A 20,962-nucleotide genomic window follows, 5' to 3' on the forward strand; every position below is an offset into this window, starting at 1 on the left:
CCTTTGTCCTCATGGGTTTACATCTTAGTGCAGTCCTTTACCATCATTTCAGTGGATTTCACATGGATTTAATCCTCAAACTAAAAGTCTGAATTAATAACTATTCCACTTGTATCTTGTTCTTTCTGTTACGATTCCATCTATCAGTTCTGAGAATGTGCTCCAAACACACAACATATCTTAAGCAGATTATCTGAGCAGCACTAAGGTAGAAAGACATAGTCTATCCATTTAAAGTAACACTGACACCCAGAATTATCAGTTCACAAGCAGAAAGTTGATAACTGGGTTTTCCAAATCCTATTCCTCAAAAGCTAAGCTAAAACTCCTTCCAAAAGCTAAAACTCCTACCAAAGTGAAAAAGTCACTTATAAAACCCCCCTGACAATAACAACTCAACAACAAACTGACTCGTAATTCTAATGCTTTTTGATTTACCAGTAATAGATGTAATTATGAATAAACAGAATAAACAAGTATCATATTTTTATTACAAACCTGTGCTGGTGGTACTTGCAATGGATTGTTATCCAAAATTATTACTTGCAAGTGATGCAGCTTCCTGTAACAAACTGGAATTTTGGTCACTTTATTACAAGAGAAATCCAGCTTGACTAAGGGAAGATCTCCTAATTCTGTTCAGAAATGAAAAATAATTAAATTAAATTTTACATAGTTACCCTTTTATTCATGTCAATAAAAATAGTTAGCATCTTACCATCTGGCAACACATGAAGATTATTTCTTCTTATATTTAGCTCTCTAAGTGAATGCAATTTTCCCATTTGTTGGGGAAGGACCTGAATCTCATTGCAGCTAATATCCTAAGGAAAGCAAGAAAGCACAATTATAACAAACTGAGAAATACAGATATATTTCAACTTTTAAACTGAAGGACATGACTAACAGCTAGTAAAAGTTAACCTCTAGTGTCATTTTTCTAAAGGTAGATTACCTGTCAGGTTTCAATTTACAGTACATCATGAAGTCCACCCAACACAGTTAACATAAACTTTTCTGTGCAGAAATTTGAGGTTATAACTTAGTACTACTACATAAGTCAGTCTTTTGAAATCTCAACTGAAGACCACTCTCACTAATTAAAATCAGCAGTAAGAATGATCCATTCATTCAGAGGTAAAATAAAAGGCAATTATAATCATTGTGATAATCTGCCAATTATATGAGTTGGTTTTAGACACTTGATAGGCAGAAGCTGAGAAAGTCAAGGATTTACCAATGTGAGCTGGAGAACCAAAGACTGTGGTCAGACTCAATTTAACTAAACCTCTTTCTCAAAGGGATACAAAACATGAGGGATTACAAGCTCAAAGTTTTGTAGCTCACATCATAAGCCAAAGACATTATAGGAGATCTGAACTGGAAATGTCTCAAGGTTAAACTAAAATACAAGCCCTTATTTAAAGATAAATGACACCATATTTCCATAATAAGAGGATAAAGAACAGCTTAAGTTAACTGTGCTTTCCTCTCCCTTCCCTTTCTTAGTACCACATCAACAAAAAGGGAAGAAAAATCTGCAACAAGACCTCAGACAGCACCCATTACAGATACACTGCAAATGAAATTATTCTACTGCAACTGCCCCCAATTTCCAACTGTCACTGGAAACTGTATTAGCTTAGAAGGAAAGAAGTGGTACATAAATTCAATTTTATCAACAGTAAAAATGGCAGGAGGGCTAAGTTCAAAAGAATATTAAAGACATTATAATGTAAGGAAGAATCCAATAAACCTACAAATGATAAGAAAAATGTATTCTACATACTTCTTTCAAACTGTATCTAAGACATCTTCATTCAACAACAAATATTTACCAAATACCAACCATTTGCTAGGCACTGTTGCAGGTGTTGGGGGGACAACATCAAGGAATAATGCAAACAACACTTCCTGCCCTCATAGCTCCTTGAGGAGCTAGAGTAGATTATATAATATGCTAGAAGGTGATGAGTGCTAAGAAAAAAAAAATCAGGGTAAAGGAAAAGCGCAGGGCCAGTGGCAGTGGGGAGAGGTATTAGCAATGTAGATTATCTCATAGAGAAGCTGATATTTGAACAGTATTGTCAGAGCTGAGTATGAGCCATGCCAATATATAAGAACAATATTCCAGACAGAAGGGAACATAAATGTAAAGGCTCTTAAGCAAAGTATGGCTGACGTATTAGAACAGCAAGGAATCCAGTGTAACAGGAAGAAGTGTGCAACGGGGAGACTAGGATGGGAGGAGAGGTACAATTTTGGTTTTTAGTCAGAGAGATGTGAGCAAGAATCAGAAACTTCTAAACAGAGGCATGACATGATGTGACATGTTTCAACAAGATCACCTTAGTTGCTTTGTGGAGAAGAGGCCATTATCCAAATAATGGATAATAAAATTGGGGGAAATGCCCTTTAAATACTTTGCTTCCTCTCAAAGGTGTCTAATATTGAAGATTTCTGTATAGAAAACCCAAAGAAATTTGATAGATAGCTGCCATTTCCCAGGAGAAATAGACCCAAGGACAGAAAACTGACCCAACTCACCAATGTGTATTGGAGGCCTGAGAGTACTTCCTAGGTTTCTAATAATAGAATTTCACTGTAGTTGATTAACACATTCTTGTGGAATAGTGTCATGGGAAAATATTCCAAGGACAGGTTATATCCACAAGTTCATTATGTGACTTACAATTGTCAGTTTGCCATCCTAATGCTATCTGTCCACTGTTACTGATTTCAAGGGTTTATAAAGCATAGTAATTTTATAGTGCCTAGTAAAACAATTATATTTAATAGTTTTTAAACATTTCACTTAAATAAAAATACTAGACTAAGTCTAAAAACCCTGAATAGTTTTTTGAAGTTTCATTTATCCAAAACCTATCTCATGTAATATAATTTAGAACATAGAGCCAAAAACTGTATAAAAAAAGAGAAGAAATTACAGAGCCATAGAATATCAAAGCATAATTTTCATTAAATCTTTCAACATATTAACAGTGCCCAGGTCAAAGAAAGTAATGGTCTTCCCTTTTACTGTGAATGTGTTAGATCACATCTGCAATCTTATTTTCATTTGCGAGTACAACACTAAAAGAAACCTTAATAAAAGGAAACATTTTCAGGACAGAAATAGCTGAAAATAAAATGAATAAGAAATACAGGAAATATAGAAAGGAATACAAGTAATAAAGATGTTAAAGCTACAGAAAAACTAGTCTTAGAGTTTGGTAAAATGGAGAATAAACACACAACAAATTACAAATATCTGAAGGGAAAAGAAGTTGTAATTTTCTATAGTTCTTTACATGGTGGTCCCAGGACCAATGGATAAAAGTGATAGAGGCATGTATTTTAGTTCAAAATAGGTAACAATATAAAAGGGAAGACCATTACTTTCTTTGACCTGGGCACTGTTAATATGTTCAAAGATTTAATGAAAAAAGATGAACCCTCATATTTTCCTCCCCTTCCTTGTATTATAATTGCATATGCAGGTACTCCTTAATGAATTAAAGAAAGACACTCCTGAAATTTCTGTTCATTACACTCTGTTTGCACCTTAATTTCTCAATATAAAATCGCTGGTAATTTCCTCAAGAAAACTTTTGGCCCTCCACACATAATAAAGTCATACTTAAGAATACTTTTAAAATATCTTTGTATTGGGAAAGCATTACTCAAGGTAACACAGAAAATAAAAATAAATAGCATGGTATATATTGTGAGGTGGAAGTAACAGAAGAATGAAAAAATAGCTCAATTCTTTGAGGGTATGATTATGTTTCTCTCAGAACTCAATGTCCTTTAATACCCAAAATGTTATGTTCAAAGTACTTACTTTAAACTGCTCCTATATTTCTACAATCAATTGTATATAATGGCCTCTTTTCATTTATCTTGGTCCCAGGAGTATTATAAAAATCACATGAGGATATAGGAAGGGTTGTTTTGTTCTTTCTACTGTTTGCAGGCATTATACTCTTCTTTTATCCCCTTTCTCCAAGGCTCTCATAGTAGCCCTGCAAAACCTTTAAAAAAGATGAACCCTCATATTTTCCTGGTCTAAGAACTTTACTGTCCACAAAATGGATAGACAAATGCTAACTCATTTGGAAAGCATTTCGTAAGACTTGTAAGCAAGCCTTATGACCTCACCAGGACTGAGGAACAACCTGGCTTTTATTGTAGCTGTGAGCTAAAATCAAACATAAGCCATGGTATCTCAAAAATTTTCTAAAGACAACTTAGGTATATACCAAGTTATTCTTCTTTTTTTAATTACAGTGAAATTCCATAAAAGACTGATTAATAAAGTTACACATATGCATATTATATATAATCAACACAACTATTTTACTCACCAATTCCATCAAATCTTTTAACTTCCCAATTTCTTCTGGAATGGATACCAGTTTATTATTACTGATGACCAAAACTTTAAGAGGAAGATCAAATAGGTATTTTGGCAATGTTGATAAAAGATTTCGACTGAAAAGAATAAGAAAGTCTCATTTTAAGAAATATGTCTGAAACCTGACATGTTATGTTGAAAAAGAATAAATCACCTCAAAAGTAAAAAGAAGCTTTCACTTCTTAATGATTGCTTACTTTGGACCAGGCTAAAATCCTAACATGCACTATCTCACTTAATCCTCACACTAACCCCAAAGACAGGTAATATTATCATCTCCATTATACAAATCAAAAAACAAAGGTTATAACTGGTTAAGTGACTTGCCCAGGCACCAGACTGCAAAGCCTATCCTGTTACCTATGATATTGTGCCAAAACCCAGAATTATTCTTCTGAGCTAGAAAATGCCAGAACCTTGCTCTCTGGTATAATTTCACTATATTCTGTACTTTCATACCTGTAACTAGGGAAAGGTTCCAAGGATAAATCTGCATGCATTATATTCAAATTTATGAAAATAAGGGACAGGATTATATCTTCAAAAATAGTAACCTTAACCTACTGCCTTTTGTTACAGGTTTGTGGCAGAACAGCGTATTAGCGCCTTTACCTCAGTTCAAAGTTAATACAGCATTCCTATTTCTGTGAATACATTAAATATAACAAACAACACTTACTGAGTGCTTACTATGTGCACCATGTTCAGGGCAACTCAAATGAATTAACCTGACTAACGCTCACAACAATCTACTTTACTAGGAAGACAGATACTATCATTGTACTATTTTATAGATGAAGAAAACAGCAGTAAAGAGATTAACTGCTCAGTCACACAACTAGTACATGGGAGAACCAGTATTTAAGCCCAGGCAATCTGACTCTGAGGCCCTTTTACCCTTAAACTACTGTGGTCAAATTTATACTCCAATGCAGACTAACCCAAATGATCCCTGCTATAGACAATGTCTGTGTCCTCCCCTCCACAACAATTACAATGGTAAAACTCAATACCCAGCATTTAATAATGTAAATAACTGTCAAATCACTATGTTGTAAACTTGAAACCAATATAAATTTGAATATCAACTATATTTCAATTTAAAAACAAAACCTAATCCCAGTGTGATGGTACCTGGAGGCAGGGCCTTTGAGAGGTATTTGCCCTCATGAATGGAATTAATGCCCTTTTACAAGACCCCAGGGAGCTTCCCTGCCCCTTCTGCCATGTGAGGATACAGCTAAAAACGGTCACCTATGAACCAAGAAGTGGGACCTCACCAGACACCAAATCTGCGAGTGCCTTGCCCTTGAACTTCTCCAGCCTCCAGAACTGTGAGAAATGAATTTCTGTTGTTTATAAGCCACCAAGTATATGGTATTCTGTTATAGCAGCCCAAAGAGACTGACAATCCCACTATCAAAACATATGAATTATTATCACTACATTTATATACTATCAAGCATTCATAAGCAACAAGCTATTATTCTTCCTGTTTTTGTGTAACATGCACAGCAACAAAAACGTGGTGTTACCACAAGTAAGTATTTGAAGAACTTTCACCCCATTTTATGCCTGCATAGGATGTCCAGAAACACCACACTGGTTTTAATCACATGGAAAGACTTTAAAAAAAAAGAAAAAGACAATGTCCCAAAGCAGCAATCCTGGACAGGCTACTGGAATGTCAGATATGCTAAGAACCTGTCACAATCCTTGATACTTTCAGGATCAAGCAAGATCTTTAGGAAAATTATACTGAAAGAGGAATTATATACAAGAGAGAGAGAGAGATGAAAAATCATCCTCCAAGTTTCTCAAGATATTGTCACCAAAATAAAAAATAAATGGGAAAAATAATGGCACATTCAAACTCATTCTCATCTCCCTCAGACCAAAAATAGTTTAAAAATTTGTTTACTTTCTTCACTTAAGAAACTGGTTCATCGAGTCAGCACAATCAGCTTTCTCCAGAATAGGATTTCTTTATACACAGCTAATAAGTCATTAATCTTCACTTTTTTGCGACATGTTTTAGAGATAGTCAAAAGAAGTCAGTCACTAGAGAAATGTTATTGCAATTTAGATTGTTCAAAAATTTTTGTGACTATAAACAAAAATCAGGAGTCAACTTTTAGAGACCAAAACAAGGAAGAATCACAGAAAAGATTTGGTAAAACTAAGATATAACATACATGGTAATATGGAAATGTAACTCAATTTTTGACAAATCACTTTTTTCCATAAAGGAACAAAATGAAACAAAAACAAGGACAAATCTTTAAAATACCTGACTTTCCTCAAAACTCACCCAAGCCAGGCCAAGGAAATAAGTACCCAATTAACAAAAAGAGCAACCCAAATGACTGACATCTATGGAAGGATAAATTCCTCTCACATATTTTAAGGTATAATATGGTTTCAATTAAAATAGTACATACTGCCAAGTGACAACACAGAAGGTGACATACATAAGGACTGATATATCACAATAAAAAAGGAGCAGTATTTTATGTATTATATTTTATTTTACTATTCATTATATTTAATACTTCCATATGAAGGAATTTACACAAGTAACTCGAGGGGGCAGAAAGAATACCATACAAATCAAAAAGAAAAGAAAAAGGAAGAGAAGAAAATGATTCTAAAATTAAGTCATAATACTGTAATGGGGTATGTGGTGGGGACTTGATAATGGGGGGAATCTAGTAACCACAATGTTGCTCATGCAATTGTATATTAATGATACAAAATAATACATAAAAAATAAACATAAATAAATAAGTCATAATATACCAGTTTCTATTCAATGTCACTAATTTGACAGGGCAATTTTTTACTTATATATATATAATAAATACAGGGTAATTAAGAATGAAAATTCTATAGCCATACTGCTTTGATTTGAATCCTGGCTCTACATTCACAATGTCGGGGTGTGAGTGTGTGTGTGCGTGAGTACATGTGCACGTGCATGCGCACACACATACAAATACAACTCTGGGTAGTTAACCTCTCTGTGCTTCAGTTTTCTCATCTGTAATACAGGGATAATAATAGCATATATCTCAAAAAGCTGTTGTGAGGATTAGATGATGTAATATGAGTAAAGTATTTTTAATATTGTCTAGCACATAGCACTTACTAAGTATTAAAATCAACTATCATCCATTTTGTAACATTCCAACCCTCCCATCCCAATCTATCCAGCCTTGAAATAGCAACAGAAAGTCATAAAAGTATGAAAAATCTGACTCAAGAACTCTTTATGTTTCACTTCAACTAAGGATGCATATAAATAAATCTGTACTGTAGTGATATAAATTCAGTAAAATATTTCTGATCTAAAGCCTTGCTACTCAAAGTGATCTAAGGACCAGCAGACATAGGCATAACCAGAGGGCTTGGTAGAAATGAAGGCCCCACTAGAGATCTATGGAATCAGAATCTTTATGTTAATCCCCAAGTAATACCCATGCACATATAAGTTTGAGAAACACTAGTCTCAAAAACAATACCAAAAGCCTATAATGTGGACATATAAAAAATACAAATGGAATACTGTTAAACCAAACCAAGCACATTCCTTTGCGACTAAAAAGGATTAGAACTATGGTAAAAAACAAAATTTACCAAAAAACATTGTTTGCTTACCTAATGTTAAGGTATGTTAACATCTGTAGGTTTTTAATGGCTTCAGGAATGGTTTTGATGCAATTATGATATAAATTTAATGTTTCAAGAGGTGCAAATAACCAGACATCAGAAGGAATTTCTGTAAAACGATTTCTTGAAAGATCTGAAAAATAAAAGGTTTATGTGTCAAACATACACCTATATCTATGGTAATTAACAGAACTATTCTCATACTTCCTGAATCACTTAGAGTCCAAGCAACTACCTCAAATATTATAAAATATTATCCACCATCACATTGAAGGCAAAAAAAAAAATAGAGAAAAATATTCATGGAAAGCCTCTTTATTAATAAATTGTACTTGATAAACTACAATACCTTTAAAGTTTATCTTTCAAAATACTAATAAGGAATTCTGATATTTAAAAACAAAAAGCTGGGGTAGGGAAAAAAGATGGTGGCATGAGAAAAGAGGCAGAAACCTCCTCTCAAAACTACATACAACATGAAAGTACAGCAAATACAACCAATCGAGAAAGAGTGATCAGAAAGAAGACTACAACAGATGACTTACATCTGGGGAAGGGAGAGAAGACCTCACGGAAAAGGGTAAAGTAGCAAAGCCACGATCTAGAAGGACCCAAGCCCTTCCCCAACCCCAGTTCACTGGCGAGAGGAATAGAAATAGAAAAGGGTAAAGTAGCAAAGCCACGATCTAGAAGGACCCAAGCCCTTCCCCAACCCCAGCTCACTGGTGAGAGGAATAGAAATGGAGTGGGGAGGGAGAAGAGGCCCAGGATAGCTAAATACCCACCCCTGGAGGTCTACTAAGGGAGAACAAACTCACATTACATAGTGCTCTGGATATTAGAGGGGTTGGAAAGCAAAGACAGGCAGAATGCTTGGAGAGACTGAGATTCCAACCACTTGTGGAAAACAGGTACCCACAAGTGGCTACTCAGGGACAAAAGAAAAGCAAGCACTTTAAAAGACTTCCTTCCCCCTTGCTAAAGGGGCAAGGATTACACATATACACAAAATGGTCCCAGCAAGCTGAGTGCAACAGGTTGGGAACTTTCAGGAGCTTCTCACACACCATCCCCTTGGGCTTCCAATGAGGTCCTGAGGCCCCCTACTGCTATATGCATCCAGCCGCTCCTTAGTCCTGGGTGGCACTAGTTTGCACACCTGCTGCCGCTGCCACCATGCCAGGCTATCCAGAGGGTGGCCCTGCCTACAGCAGCTACAGGGGCATGTCACAGAGGCTGCTCCCTGTGTACTTGGCTCACTGGCCCTGGCAGTAGAGGCAGGCACTGCAGCCAGGAGAAAGGCACTGCAGCCAGGAAGCAGGAAAGAGCTCCTTCCTCCTGGCAGGCACCAGTGCCACTCACCTGAGAACCCCACCATCACTACAGAGGCTGGGCAGATCCAGAGAACACAGCTTCTGCTCATAGAGAGTGCCACCTACACAAAGTTATTATTCCATAGTAATCATTACAAATATGAAATGGCAAAAGAACTTGGTACAAACCAAAATCCCACAAACACCAGAAAGAGGGCTCACTGAAAATGAAATCACCAATCTCCTTGATAAACATTTCAAAATAAAAATGACAAACAAGGTCACGAAGCTACAGGAAAACAGTCAAGATCTCAGGGAGGACTTCAAGAAAGAGGTAGAAACTTTGAAAAATTCAGTATCTGAAATGAAAAATAAAATGGAAGGACTTAAAAGCAGATTAGATCAGGTAGAGGAAATGTTAATGAAATAGAAATTAAAGAACAAGAATATAAAAAAGCTGAGGCACAGAAAGAAAAAAAAAGGAGGATCTCTGGAATGAAAAAATATTAAGAGAACGGTGGGACCAATCCAAACAGAACAATATTCACATTACAGGGGTACCAGAAGAAGAGAAAAAAAAGGGACAGTAAGTCTCTTTGAGGAAATAATTGCTAAAAATCTCCACAATCAGGGGAACAAAAGAGTCTCTCAGTCCATGGAAGTGCACAGATCTCCCAACACAAGGGACCCAAGGAAAACAACACCAAGGCATATAATAATTAAAATGGCAAAGATCAAGGACAAGCAGAGAATATTAAAAGCAGCCAGAGAGAGAAAAAAGATCACATACAAAAGGAAAACCCATCAGTATATCATCAGACTTCTCAGAAGAAACCTTACAGACCAGAAAGAAGTGGCATGATACACTGAATGCAATGAAGCAGAAGGGCCTAGAACCAAGAATACTCTACCCAGCAAGATGATCATTTAAATTTGAAGCAGGGATTAAGCAATTTCCACATAATCAAACTTTGACAGAATTTACCTCCCACAAACAGTTTATACAGTGTATTTTAAAGGGGCTACTCTAGATGGAAGTGCTCCTAAGGCTAAATAGCTGTCACCAGAAAAGATAAAACCAAAGTAAAGGAAGCAGACCAATTAATTACTCATCAAAGGCAAAATTAAATCACCTACCCACAAAGTCAGTCACGGAATACACAAAGAGTACCGAATATGATACCTAATATATAGAGTGGAAGAGGAGGAAGAAAAAGGGAGAAAAAGAAAAAAAAGAATCTTTAGATTGTGTTTGAAATTGCAAACTAAGTGAGTTAAGTTAGACTGTCAGACAGCAAAGAAGCTACCCCTGAACCTTCGGTAACTACAAACCTAAAGCCTGCAATGGTAAAAAGTACGTACCTATCGATAATCACTCTAAATGTAAATGAACTTAATGCATCAATCAAAAGACACAGAGTTACTGAATGGATAAAAAAGCAGGAACCATCTACATGCTGCCTACAAAAGACTCACTTCAAACCCAAAGACATACACAGACTAAAAGTGAAGGGATGGAAAGAGATATTTCATGCAAATACCAGGGAGAAAAAAGCAGGAGTTGTAGTACTTGCATCAGACAAAATAGACTTCAAAACACAGAAAGTAACAAGAGACAATGAAGGACATTATATAATAAAAGAAGGATCAGTCCAAACAGAGGATATAACCATTATAAATATCTATGCACCCAACATAGGAGCACACAAATATGTAACAGAATTAAAGGGGGAAATAGAATACAGTGTATTCATTTCAGGAGACTTCAACACACCACTCACTCCAAAGGACAGATTAAACAGACAAAAAATAAGGAGGCAGAGGTAATGAACAACACATTAGAATGGATGGACCTAACAGACATCTACAGAAGTCTACACCCAAAAGCAGCAGGATACACATTCTTCTCAAGTGCACATGGAAAAATTTCCAGAACAGATCACATACTAGGGCACAAAAAGAGCCAGAGTAAATTCAGGAGATTGAAATTTTACCAACCAACTTCTCAGACCACAAAGGTCTGAAGCTATAAATAACTTGTGGAAAGAAAACAAGAAAACCCACAAACACATGGAGGATTGACAACATGCTCCTAAATAATCAATGTCTCAAAGACCAAATAAAAACAGAGATTAAGCAATATATGGAGACAAATGAAAACAACAGCTCAATACCCCAACTTCTGTGGAGGCAGTGAAGGCAGTTCTAAGAGGAAAGTATATAGCAATACAAGCTTATCTCAAGAAAGATGAACAATCCCAAATGAACAGTCTAAACTCACAATTAATGAAACTAGAAAAAGAAGAGCAAAGGAGGCCCAAAGTCAGCAGAAGTAGGGATATAATAAAGATAAGAGAAGAAATAAATAAAATTGAGGAGAATAAAACAACAGAAAGACTTAACGAAACCAGGAGCTGGTTCCTTGAGAAAATAAAAAAAATAGATAAACCGCTAGCCAGACTTATCAAGAAAAAAAGAGAGTCTACGCACCTAAACAGAATCAGAAATGAGAAAGGAAAAATCACTATGGACACTACAGAAATACAAAGAATTATGAGAGAATATTATGAAATTTATATGCGAACAAATTGGGTGACCTAGAAGAAATAGACAACTTTCTAGAAAAAAAAAACCTTCCAAGACTGGCCAAAGAAGAAACAGAAAATCTGAACAGACCAATTACCATCAATGAAATTGAATTGGTAATCAAAAAACTACCAAAGTACAAAACCTCTGAACCAGATGGCTTCACCGCTGAATTTCATCAAACATTTAGAGAAGACCTAATACCCATCCCCCTTAAAGTTTTCCAAAAAGTAGAAGAGGAGGGAATACTTCCAAACTCATTCCATGAGGCCAGCATCACTCTAATACCAAAACCAGGCAAAAACACCACAAAAAAAGAAAATTACAGACCAATATCCCTGATGAACATAGATTCAAAAATACTCAAAGGATATTAGCAAATTGAATTCAAATATATATCAAAAAGATTATCCATCATGATCAAGTGGGATTTATTCCAATGATGCCAGGATGGTACAATATTCAATAATCCATCAACATCATCCACATCAACAAAAGGACAAAAATCACATGGTCATCTCAACAGATGATGAAAAAGCATTTGACAAAATTCAACACCCATTCATGATAAAAATTCTCAATAAAATGGGTATAGAGAGCAAGTACGTCAACATAATATAGGCCATATACAACAAATTCACATACAATGCCATACAAGATCAGGAACAAGACAAGTATGCCCACTCTCCCCACTTTAATTCAACATAGTACTGGAGGTCCTAGCTGCAACACACAGACAACACAAAGAGAAAAAAGGTATCCAGATTGGTAAGGAAGAAGTTAAACTGTCACTGTTTGCAGATGACATGATATTGTGCATAAAAAACCCTTAAGAATCCACCCCAAAACTACCAGAAATAATAACTCAATTCAGCAAAGTTGCAGGATACAAAATTAAAACACAGAAATCTGTGGCAATCCCATATACTAACAATGAACTAGCAGAAAGAGAAATCAGGAAAACAATTCCATTCACAATTGCATCAAATAGAATAAAATACCTAGGAATAAACCTAACCAAGGAGGTGAAAGTTCTATACTGACAATTACAAGACGACTCATAAGAGAAATTTAAAAAGATACCAATAAATGGAAATACATGCCGTGCTCAAGGATAGGAAGAATTAATATTGTCAAAATGGCCATCCTGCCTAAAGCAATATACAGATTCAATGCAATCCCTATCAAAATACCAACAGCATTCTTCACTGAACTAGAACAAATAGTTCTAAAATTCATATGGAACCACAGAAGACCCCAAATGGCCAAAGCAGTCCTGAAAAGCAATAAAATTGGGGGGATTACAGTCCCCAACTTTCAAGCTCTACTACAAAAGCCACAGTAATCAGGACAATTTGGTACTAGCACAAGAACATACCCACAGATCAATGGAACAGATCTGTTTTTAGATGTCTTTTAGATGTTGGCCATCCAAACTGGTGTGAGGTGATATCTCATTCTCGTTTTTTAATTTGCATTTCCCTGATGATTAGCCATGTGGAACATCTTTTCATGTGTCTGTTGACCATCTGAATTTTTCTTTGGAGAAGTGTCTGTTCATATCCTCCACCCATTTTTTAATCACGTTATTTGCTTTTTGGGTGTTGAGACATGTGAGTTCAGATATAAATCCATACATATATGGCCAATTACTATATGATAAAGGTGGATATATATGATATGGATATACAATGGGGAAATGACATCTTCTTCAACAACTGGTGTTGCTAAAACTGAACAGCTACATGAAAGAGAATGAAACTGGATTACTGTTTAACTCCATACACAAAAGTAAACTCAAAATGGATCAAAGACATGAATGTAAGTCATGAAACCATAAAATTCTTAGAAGAAACCATAGGCAAAAATCTCTTGAATATAAACTTGTTCTTTCCTGAACACATCTCCTCAGGCAAGGGAAGCAGAAGTAAAAATGAACAAACTGATGATATCAAACTAAAAAGCTTCTGTACAGCAAAGGTCACTACCAGCAGAACAAAAAGGCATCATTCAGTATGGAAGAATATATTCTTAAATGACATATCCAATAAGGAGTTAACATCCGAAATATATAAAGAACTCACATGCCTCAACAAACAAAAAGCAAATAACGCGATTAAAAAATGGGTGGAGGATATGAACAGACACTTCCCCAAAGAAGAAATTCAGATGGCCAACAGGCACATGAAAAGATGTTCCACATGGCTAATCATCAGGGAAATGCAAATTAAAACGAGAATGAGATATCACCTCACACCAGTTTGGATGGCCAACATCTAAAAGACAAACAACAACAAACGGTAGCGAGGATGCAGAGAAAGGGGAACTCTCCTACACTGTTGGTGGGAATGTAAATTAGTTCAACCATTGGAGAAAGCAATATGGCGCTTCCTCAAAAAACTAAAAATATAAATACCATTTGACCCAGGATTCCACTCCTAGGAATTTACCCGAAGAAAACAAGATTCCAGACTGAAAAAGACATATGCACCCCTATGTTTATCCAGCACTATTTATAATAGCCAAGAAATGGAAGCAACCTAAGTGCCCATCAAATAGGTGAATGGAAAAAGAAGATGTGCTACATGTACACAATGGAGTATTACTTAGCCATAAGAAGAAAACAAATCCTACCATTTGCAATAACACAGATGGAGCTAGATGGTATTATGCTCAGTGAAATAAGCCAGGGGGAGAAAGACAAGTATCAAATTATTTCACTCATTTGTGGAATATAACAAGAAAGCAAAACTGAAGAAACAAAACAGTAGCAGATTCACAGACTCCAAGAAGGGATTAGCGGTTACAAAAGGGAAAGGGGATGGGGAGATTGGGTGAGGAGGGAAGGAGAAGGGGATTAAGGGTTATTATGATTAGCATACATAATGTGTGTGGGTGGGGAGCACGGGGAAGGCAGTATAGCACAGAGAAGACAAGTGACTCTATAGCATCTTACTACACTGATGGACAGTAACTGCAATGGGGGTTGTGTAGAGGACTTGGTAATATGGGTGAATATAGTAACCACAATATTGCCCATGTGAAACCTTCATAAGATTATATATCAATGATACCTTAATAAAAAACAAACCCTCTTTGAGGAAGACAGGGTCACAGCTACGGTGGGGCTTCTTTCCATCCACTCCTGCTCCTGCCTCACCACTGTTCGCTCTCACTGAGAACAAGTCAGTCACGAAGCTGCACCTGTGCCATGACTTTTCCGGGGATGGAGATTCACCGAATTAGAATTACTCTAACCAGCCAAAACATAAAGTCTCTGGAAAAGGTATGTGCTGAGTTCTATAAAATCACAGAAATGGATGACATCACGTAAGAGCAGAGTATTGAATTAGAAAGTTCAAGAATGAGCCATCAGGAAGGCCAACATTTACGAGTTGAGTAGAGAAATAAAACAGCAAGCAGAAAAGACTGAAAATAATAGTCAAAAGAAAACAAAATAACCATACAACGAGAGCATTCAAAGAAGTGACAGGAGAAAGTGCCAGAATATCAGTATTAGTAATAAGAGCGATTTTAAAAAAATATTTTAAATAATATCAAGGCATTATGATGATAACTTAGATGATATTGTATGATGCTTTATGTTCTTTCCCCTCCAGAAAATAAGATTTAGTAAAACAACAAAGTAACATTATGAGTTCCCTTAAGGAATTTAATTAAATTTGCATTAGTAAACTATTTTCTAGACGAACTAATTTATTTAGTAAACACCACTTAAAATCGCAATTACTTATTTCCTAATTGTGTTAAATCAAATAAAGTATAATAAAGTCAAAATTAAGACTCTAGCTATTATAAACCCTGTAATTAAGAAAATCTTGTTCTAGGGTTTTTCAGATTTTAAATCAGGATAAACACCCTTTCAAAGAATTGGGTAAACAAAATAACTGTGCCAAAAGAAAAATACAACCATGGAAGGAAAGATGGGAAATATCAGGAAATAATTTTTTATCCGAATTTCTTTTGTTTTCTGCTGCAAAAAGTGTTAGTTTCTGTAAGGCCGGAGGGAGTGGAGAAAGGGACAGGTCTCACTGGAGGAACCCGACTCGAGCCAAGTAAAGAAGAGAACGGCGAATGTCACTCAAATGATTCAATGGAAGGTCCCTAGCCACAGGTCCCGCCTAGAACACGCATCTAGAACTTCCTCTCTCCCCAGAAACCCAGCAAGACCAATCATAGGTGATTAAGACACCCACACCGGCCAATTAGTTCTGTTTACCATACCCTCAGGGCTCTTCCAGCTCCCTTGATAAGCCTGTTGCCCCTCCTGCTGGGCGCGACATCCCAGGCCTGTGCATGGACCAGTGAACCTCGCCTGGGATTGCGCTAATAAAAGTTTTTTTTGGCTCCTTTGTTGCCTCTTGCCTGGTCTGGTTTCGTTTACCTTACAATTTCCATTTGGGTATCTTAATTTCTTGAACTATTTCACACTAACAGCATCTCATATTTTCCTTCAAAATAGTGAAAATTAAATTCTGATTTAAATTTTTTATCTTGAGATACACAATTAAACCATAAGGGAGATTTGTCTTTTTTTTTTTTTTTTTACAGTTACATAACCAAAGCAGATCTATAATTACCAGCCATCTCCAGTGAAACCAAGAAAACCAGTTAGGCATCCTAGGCATTTGTGAAAATTTATCTATGATATGATGGATATTGTCCAACTGTATTTGAACAGTCTGAGAGAAATCAGACAAATTAAAACAACCCATTCCTGGGAACTGTTCACATCCCATATGTTCTTTTAACAGTAGATAGTCTGTAGTTGTAAGATTTTGGAGCACTACAACTTGCACTTCTCCTAATTCTTGGTTGAGTTCCAACAGTATAGATCCAGTCAAATTTGTTGTTTTACCGTATGCACAGGCCAGCTTAGATATCTCCTTCTTCATTCCCATGGCAAGTCCAGGAACCGGTGGGATGAATGCAGCTACAACTGCAGCATTGCCTGGATCTATGTTGAGGTTTTTTTGATGATCATCTTCAGGTATGACTCTTCCAGAGAGTGCTGATGTTGGAAGTTCTTCTTCATATCATATCTTAGTTCATTTTCTAGGTAGCCAAATTAGACTTTGATCCTCTGTATAAACACAAACACACTCTTTGCCCACACTTTGATATGCCATTTATACCATTGTGTAGAACTCATTGGAGGTCACCACACAGGAAGTGCTTTTTTTTTTTTAAGAGAAAGGAATATTATCAGAAAAATGTACTTCCATAGCCAATCATATGACACCCTCCAAGTGATCAAAATTAAGGATATTTAAAGCATGCATTAATCATTGATTTACAGTTAGTTTTATCCTATCAGAGAGTAATCCCCCTTTTCTTTCATTCTTTTTTTTTTGTTCTCATTAATCTACACTTACATGAAGACTATTATGTTTACTAGGCTCTCCACTATACAAGGTCCCCTGTATAAACCCCTTTACAGTCACTGTCCATCAGCATAGCAAAATGTTGTTGAATCACTACTTGTCTTCTCTGTGTTGTACAGCCCTCCCCTTTCTCCCACCACCCCCATTATGCATGCTAATCTTAATACGCCCCTTCCTCTTCCCCCTCCTTATCCCTCCCTACCCACCCATCCTCCCCAGCCCCTTTCCCTTTGGTACCTTTTACTCCATTCTTGGGTTCTCTGATTCCACTGCTGTTTTGTTCCTTCAGTTTTTCCTTTGTTCTTATACTCCACAGATGAGTGAAATAATTTGGTATTTCTCTTTCTCCACTTGGCTTATTTCACTGAGCATAATACCCTCCAGCTCCATCCATATTGCTGCAAATGGTAGGATTTACCCTCTTCTTATGGCTCAGTAGTATTCCATTGTGTATATGCACCACATCTTCTTTATCCATTCATCTGTCGATGGACATTTAGGTTGCTTCCAATTCCTGGCTACTGTAAATAGTGCTGTGATAAACATAGGGGTGCATCTGTCTTTCTCAAACTTGATTGCTGCGTCCTTAGGGTAAATTCCTAGGAGTGGAATTCCTGGGTCAAATGGTAAGTCTGTTTTGAGCGTTTTGAGGAACCTCCATATTGCTTTCCACACTGGTTGAACTAATTTACTTTCCAACCAGCGGTGTAGGAGGGTTCCCCTTTCTCCACAACCTCGCCAACATTTGTTGTTGTTTGTCTTTTGGATGGCAGCCATCCTTACTGGTGTGAGGTGATACCTCATTGTAGTTTTAATTTGCACTTCTCTGATAATTAGCGATGTGGAGCATCTTTTTATGTGTCTGTTGGCCATTGGTATTTCTTTTTTAGAGAACTGTTCAGTTCCTCTGCCCATTTTTTAATTGGGTTATTTGTTTTTTGTTTGTTGAGGCGTGTGAGCTCTTTATATATTCTGGACGTCAAGCCTTTATCGGATCTGTCATTTTCAAATATATTCTCCCATACTGTAGGGTTCCCTTTTGTTCTATTGATGGTGTCTTTCGCTGTACAGAAGCTTTTCAGCTTAATGTAGTCCCACTTGCTCATTTTTGCTGTTGTTTTCCTTGCCCGGGGAGATATGTTCAAGAAGAGGTCACTCATGTTTATGTCTAAGAGGTATATGCCTATGTTTTTTTCCAAGAGTTTAATGGTTTCATGACTTACATTCAGGTCTTTGATCCATTTTGAATTTACTTTTATATATGGGGTTAGACAATGGTCCAGTTTCATTCTCCTACATGCAGCTGTCCAGTTTTGCCAGCACCATCTGTTGAAGAGACTGTCATTTTGCCATTGTATGTCCATGGCTCCTTTATCAAATATTAATTGACCATATATGTTTAGGTTAATTTCTGGAGTCTCTAATCTGTTCCACTGGTCTGTGGCTCTGTTCTTGTGCGAGTACCAAATTGTCTTGATTACTATGGCTTTGTAGTAGAGCTTGAAGTTGGGGAGTGAGATCCCCCCTACTTTATTCTTCTTTGTCAGGATTGCTTTGGCTATTCGGGGTCTTTGGTGTTTCCATATGAATTTTTGAATTATTTGTTCCAGTTCATTGAAGAATGTTGCTGGTAGTTTGAGAGGGATTGCATCAAATCTGTATACTGCTTTGGGCAGAATGGCCAATTTGACGATATGAATTCTTCCTAGCCATGAACATGGAATGAGTTTCCATTTGTTAGTGTCTCCTTTAATTTCTCTTAAGAGTGACTTGTAGTTTTCAGAGTATAAGTCTTTCACTTCTTTGGTTAGGTTTATTCCTAGGTATTTTATTCTTTTTGATGCAATGGTGAATGGATTTGTTTTCCTGATTTCTCTTTCTCTTCGTTCATTGTTAGTGTATAGGAAAGCCACAGATTTCTGTGTTTTAATTTTGTATCCTGCAACTTTGCTGAATTCCGATATCAGTTCTAGTAGTTTTGGAGTGGAGTCTTTAGGGTTTTTTATGTACAATATCATGTCATCTGCAAATAGTGACAGTTTAACTTCTTCTTTACCAATCTGGATTCCTTGTATTTCTTTGTTTTGTCTGATTGCTGTGGCTAGGACGTGCAGTACTATGTTAAATAAGAGTGGAGAGAGTGGGCATCCCTGTCTAGTTCCCGATCTCAGAGGAAAAGCTTTCAGCTTCTCGCTGTTCAGTATAATGTTGGCTGTGGGTTTATCATAAATGGCCTTTATTATGTTGAGGTACTTGCCCTCTATTCCCATTTTGCTGAGAGTTTTTATCATGAATGGATGTTGAATTTTGTCAAATGCTTTTTCAGCATCTATGGAGATGATCATGTGGTTTTTGTCTTTCTTTTTGTTGATGTGGTGGAAGATGTTGATGGATTTTCGAATGTGGTATCATCCTTGCATCCCTGGGATGAATCCCACTTTCTCATGGTGTACGATCTTTTTGATGTATTTTTGAATTCGGTTTGTGAATATTTTATTGACTATTTTTGCATCTACATTCATCAGGGATATTGGTCTGTAGTTTTCTTTTTTGGTGGGGTCTTTGCCTGGTTTTGGTATTAGGGTGATGTTGGCTTCATAGAATGAGTTTGGGAGTATTCCCTCCTCTTCTATTTTTTGGAAAACTTTAAGGAGAATGGGTATTATGTCTTCCCTGTATGTCTGATAAAATTCTGAGGTGAATCCATCTGGCCCGGGCGTTTTGTACTTTGGTAGTTTTTTGATTACTGCTTCAATTTCATTGCTGGTAATTGGTCTGTTTAGATTTTCTGTTTCTTCCTGGGTCAGTCTTGGAAGGTTGTATTTTTCTAGGAAGTTGTCCATTTCTCCTAGGTTTCCCATCTTGTTAGCATATAGGTTTTCATAGTACTCTCTAATAATTCTTTGTATTTCTATGGGGTCCGTCGTGATTTTTCCTTTCTCATTTCTGATTCTGTTAATTTGTGTTGTGTCTCTTTTCCTCTTAATAAGTCTGGCTAGAGGCTTATCTATTTTGTTTAATTCCTTGAAGATCCAGCTCTTGGTTTTACTGATTTTTGCTATTGTTTTATTCTTCTCAATTTTATTTATTTCTTCTCTGATCTTTATTATGTCCCTCCTTTTGCTGACCTTAGGCCTCATTTGTTCTTCTTTTTCCAATTTCCATAATTATGACATTAGACCATTCACTTGGGATTGTTCTTCCTTCTTTAAATATGCCTGCATTGCTATATACTTTCCTCTTAAGACTAAATTTGCTGTATCCCACAGTAGTTGGGGCTTTGTATTGTTGTTGTCGTTTGTTTCCATATATTGCTGGATCTTCATTTTGATTTGGTCATTGATCCATTGATTATTTAGGAGCGTGTTGTTAAGCCTCCATGTGTTTGTGAGCCTTTTTGCTTTCTTTGCACAGTTTATTTCTAGTTTTAGGCCTTTGTGGTCTGAAAAGTTGGTTGGTAGGTATTTCAATCTTTTGGAATTTACTGAGGCTCTTTTTGTGGCCTAGTATGTGGTCTATTCTTGAGAATGTTCCATGTGCACTTGAGAAGAATGTGTATCCTGTTGCTTTTG

The 20,962-nt window shown here is 36.5% G+C and overlaps 1 protein-coding gene across 7 annotated transcripts in view; it reads right to left on the bottom strand.

Annotated features, from left to right (window-relative positions):
- Positions 1-20,962, bottom strand: part of LRCH2 (leucine rich repeats and calponin homology domain containing 2) — a 161,222-nt gene that overhangs the window by 105,250 nt on the left and 35,010 nt on the right. For 6 of the 7 annotated variants that reach the window (XM_073227560.1, XM_073227559.1, XM_037016982.2 and 3 more), the window contains exons 2-5: positions 8,075-8,219; positions 4,368-4,494; positions 719-824; positions 499-635 (exon numbers count right to left, since the gene is read on the bottom strand). In XM_073227560.1, coding sequence (XP_073083661.1) covers positions 499-635; positions 719-824; positions 4,368-4,494; positions 8,075-8,219 — 515 coding nt within the window. The remainder of the gene's footprint in view (positions 1-498; positions 636-718; positions 825-4,367; positions 4,495-8,074; positions 8,220-20,962) is intronic. The other variant, XM_037016984.2, reaches the window with a different exon arrangement.

This window comes from Manis javanica, chromosome X, assembly GCF_040802235.1.
Source record: "Manis javanica isolate MJ-LG chromosome X, MJ_LKY, whole genome shotgun sequence".
Classification (NCBI taxonomy): domain Eukaryota; kingdom Metazoa; phylum Chordata; class Mammalia; order Pholidota; family Manidae; genus Manis; species Manis javanica.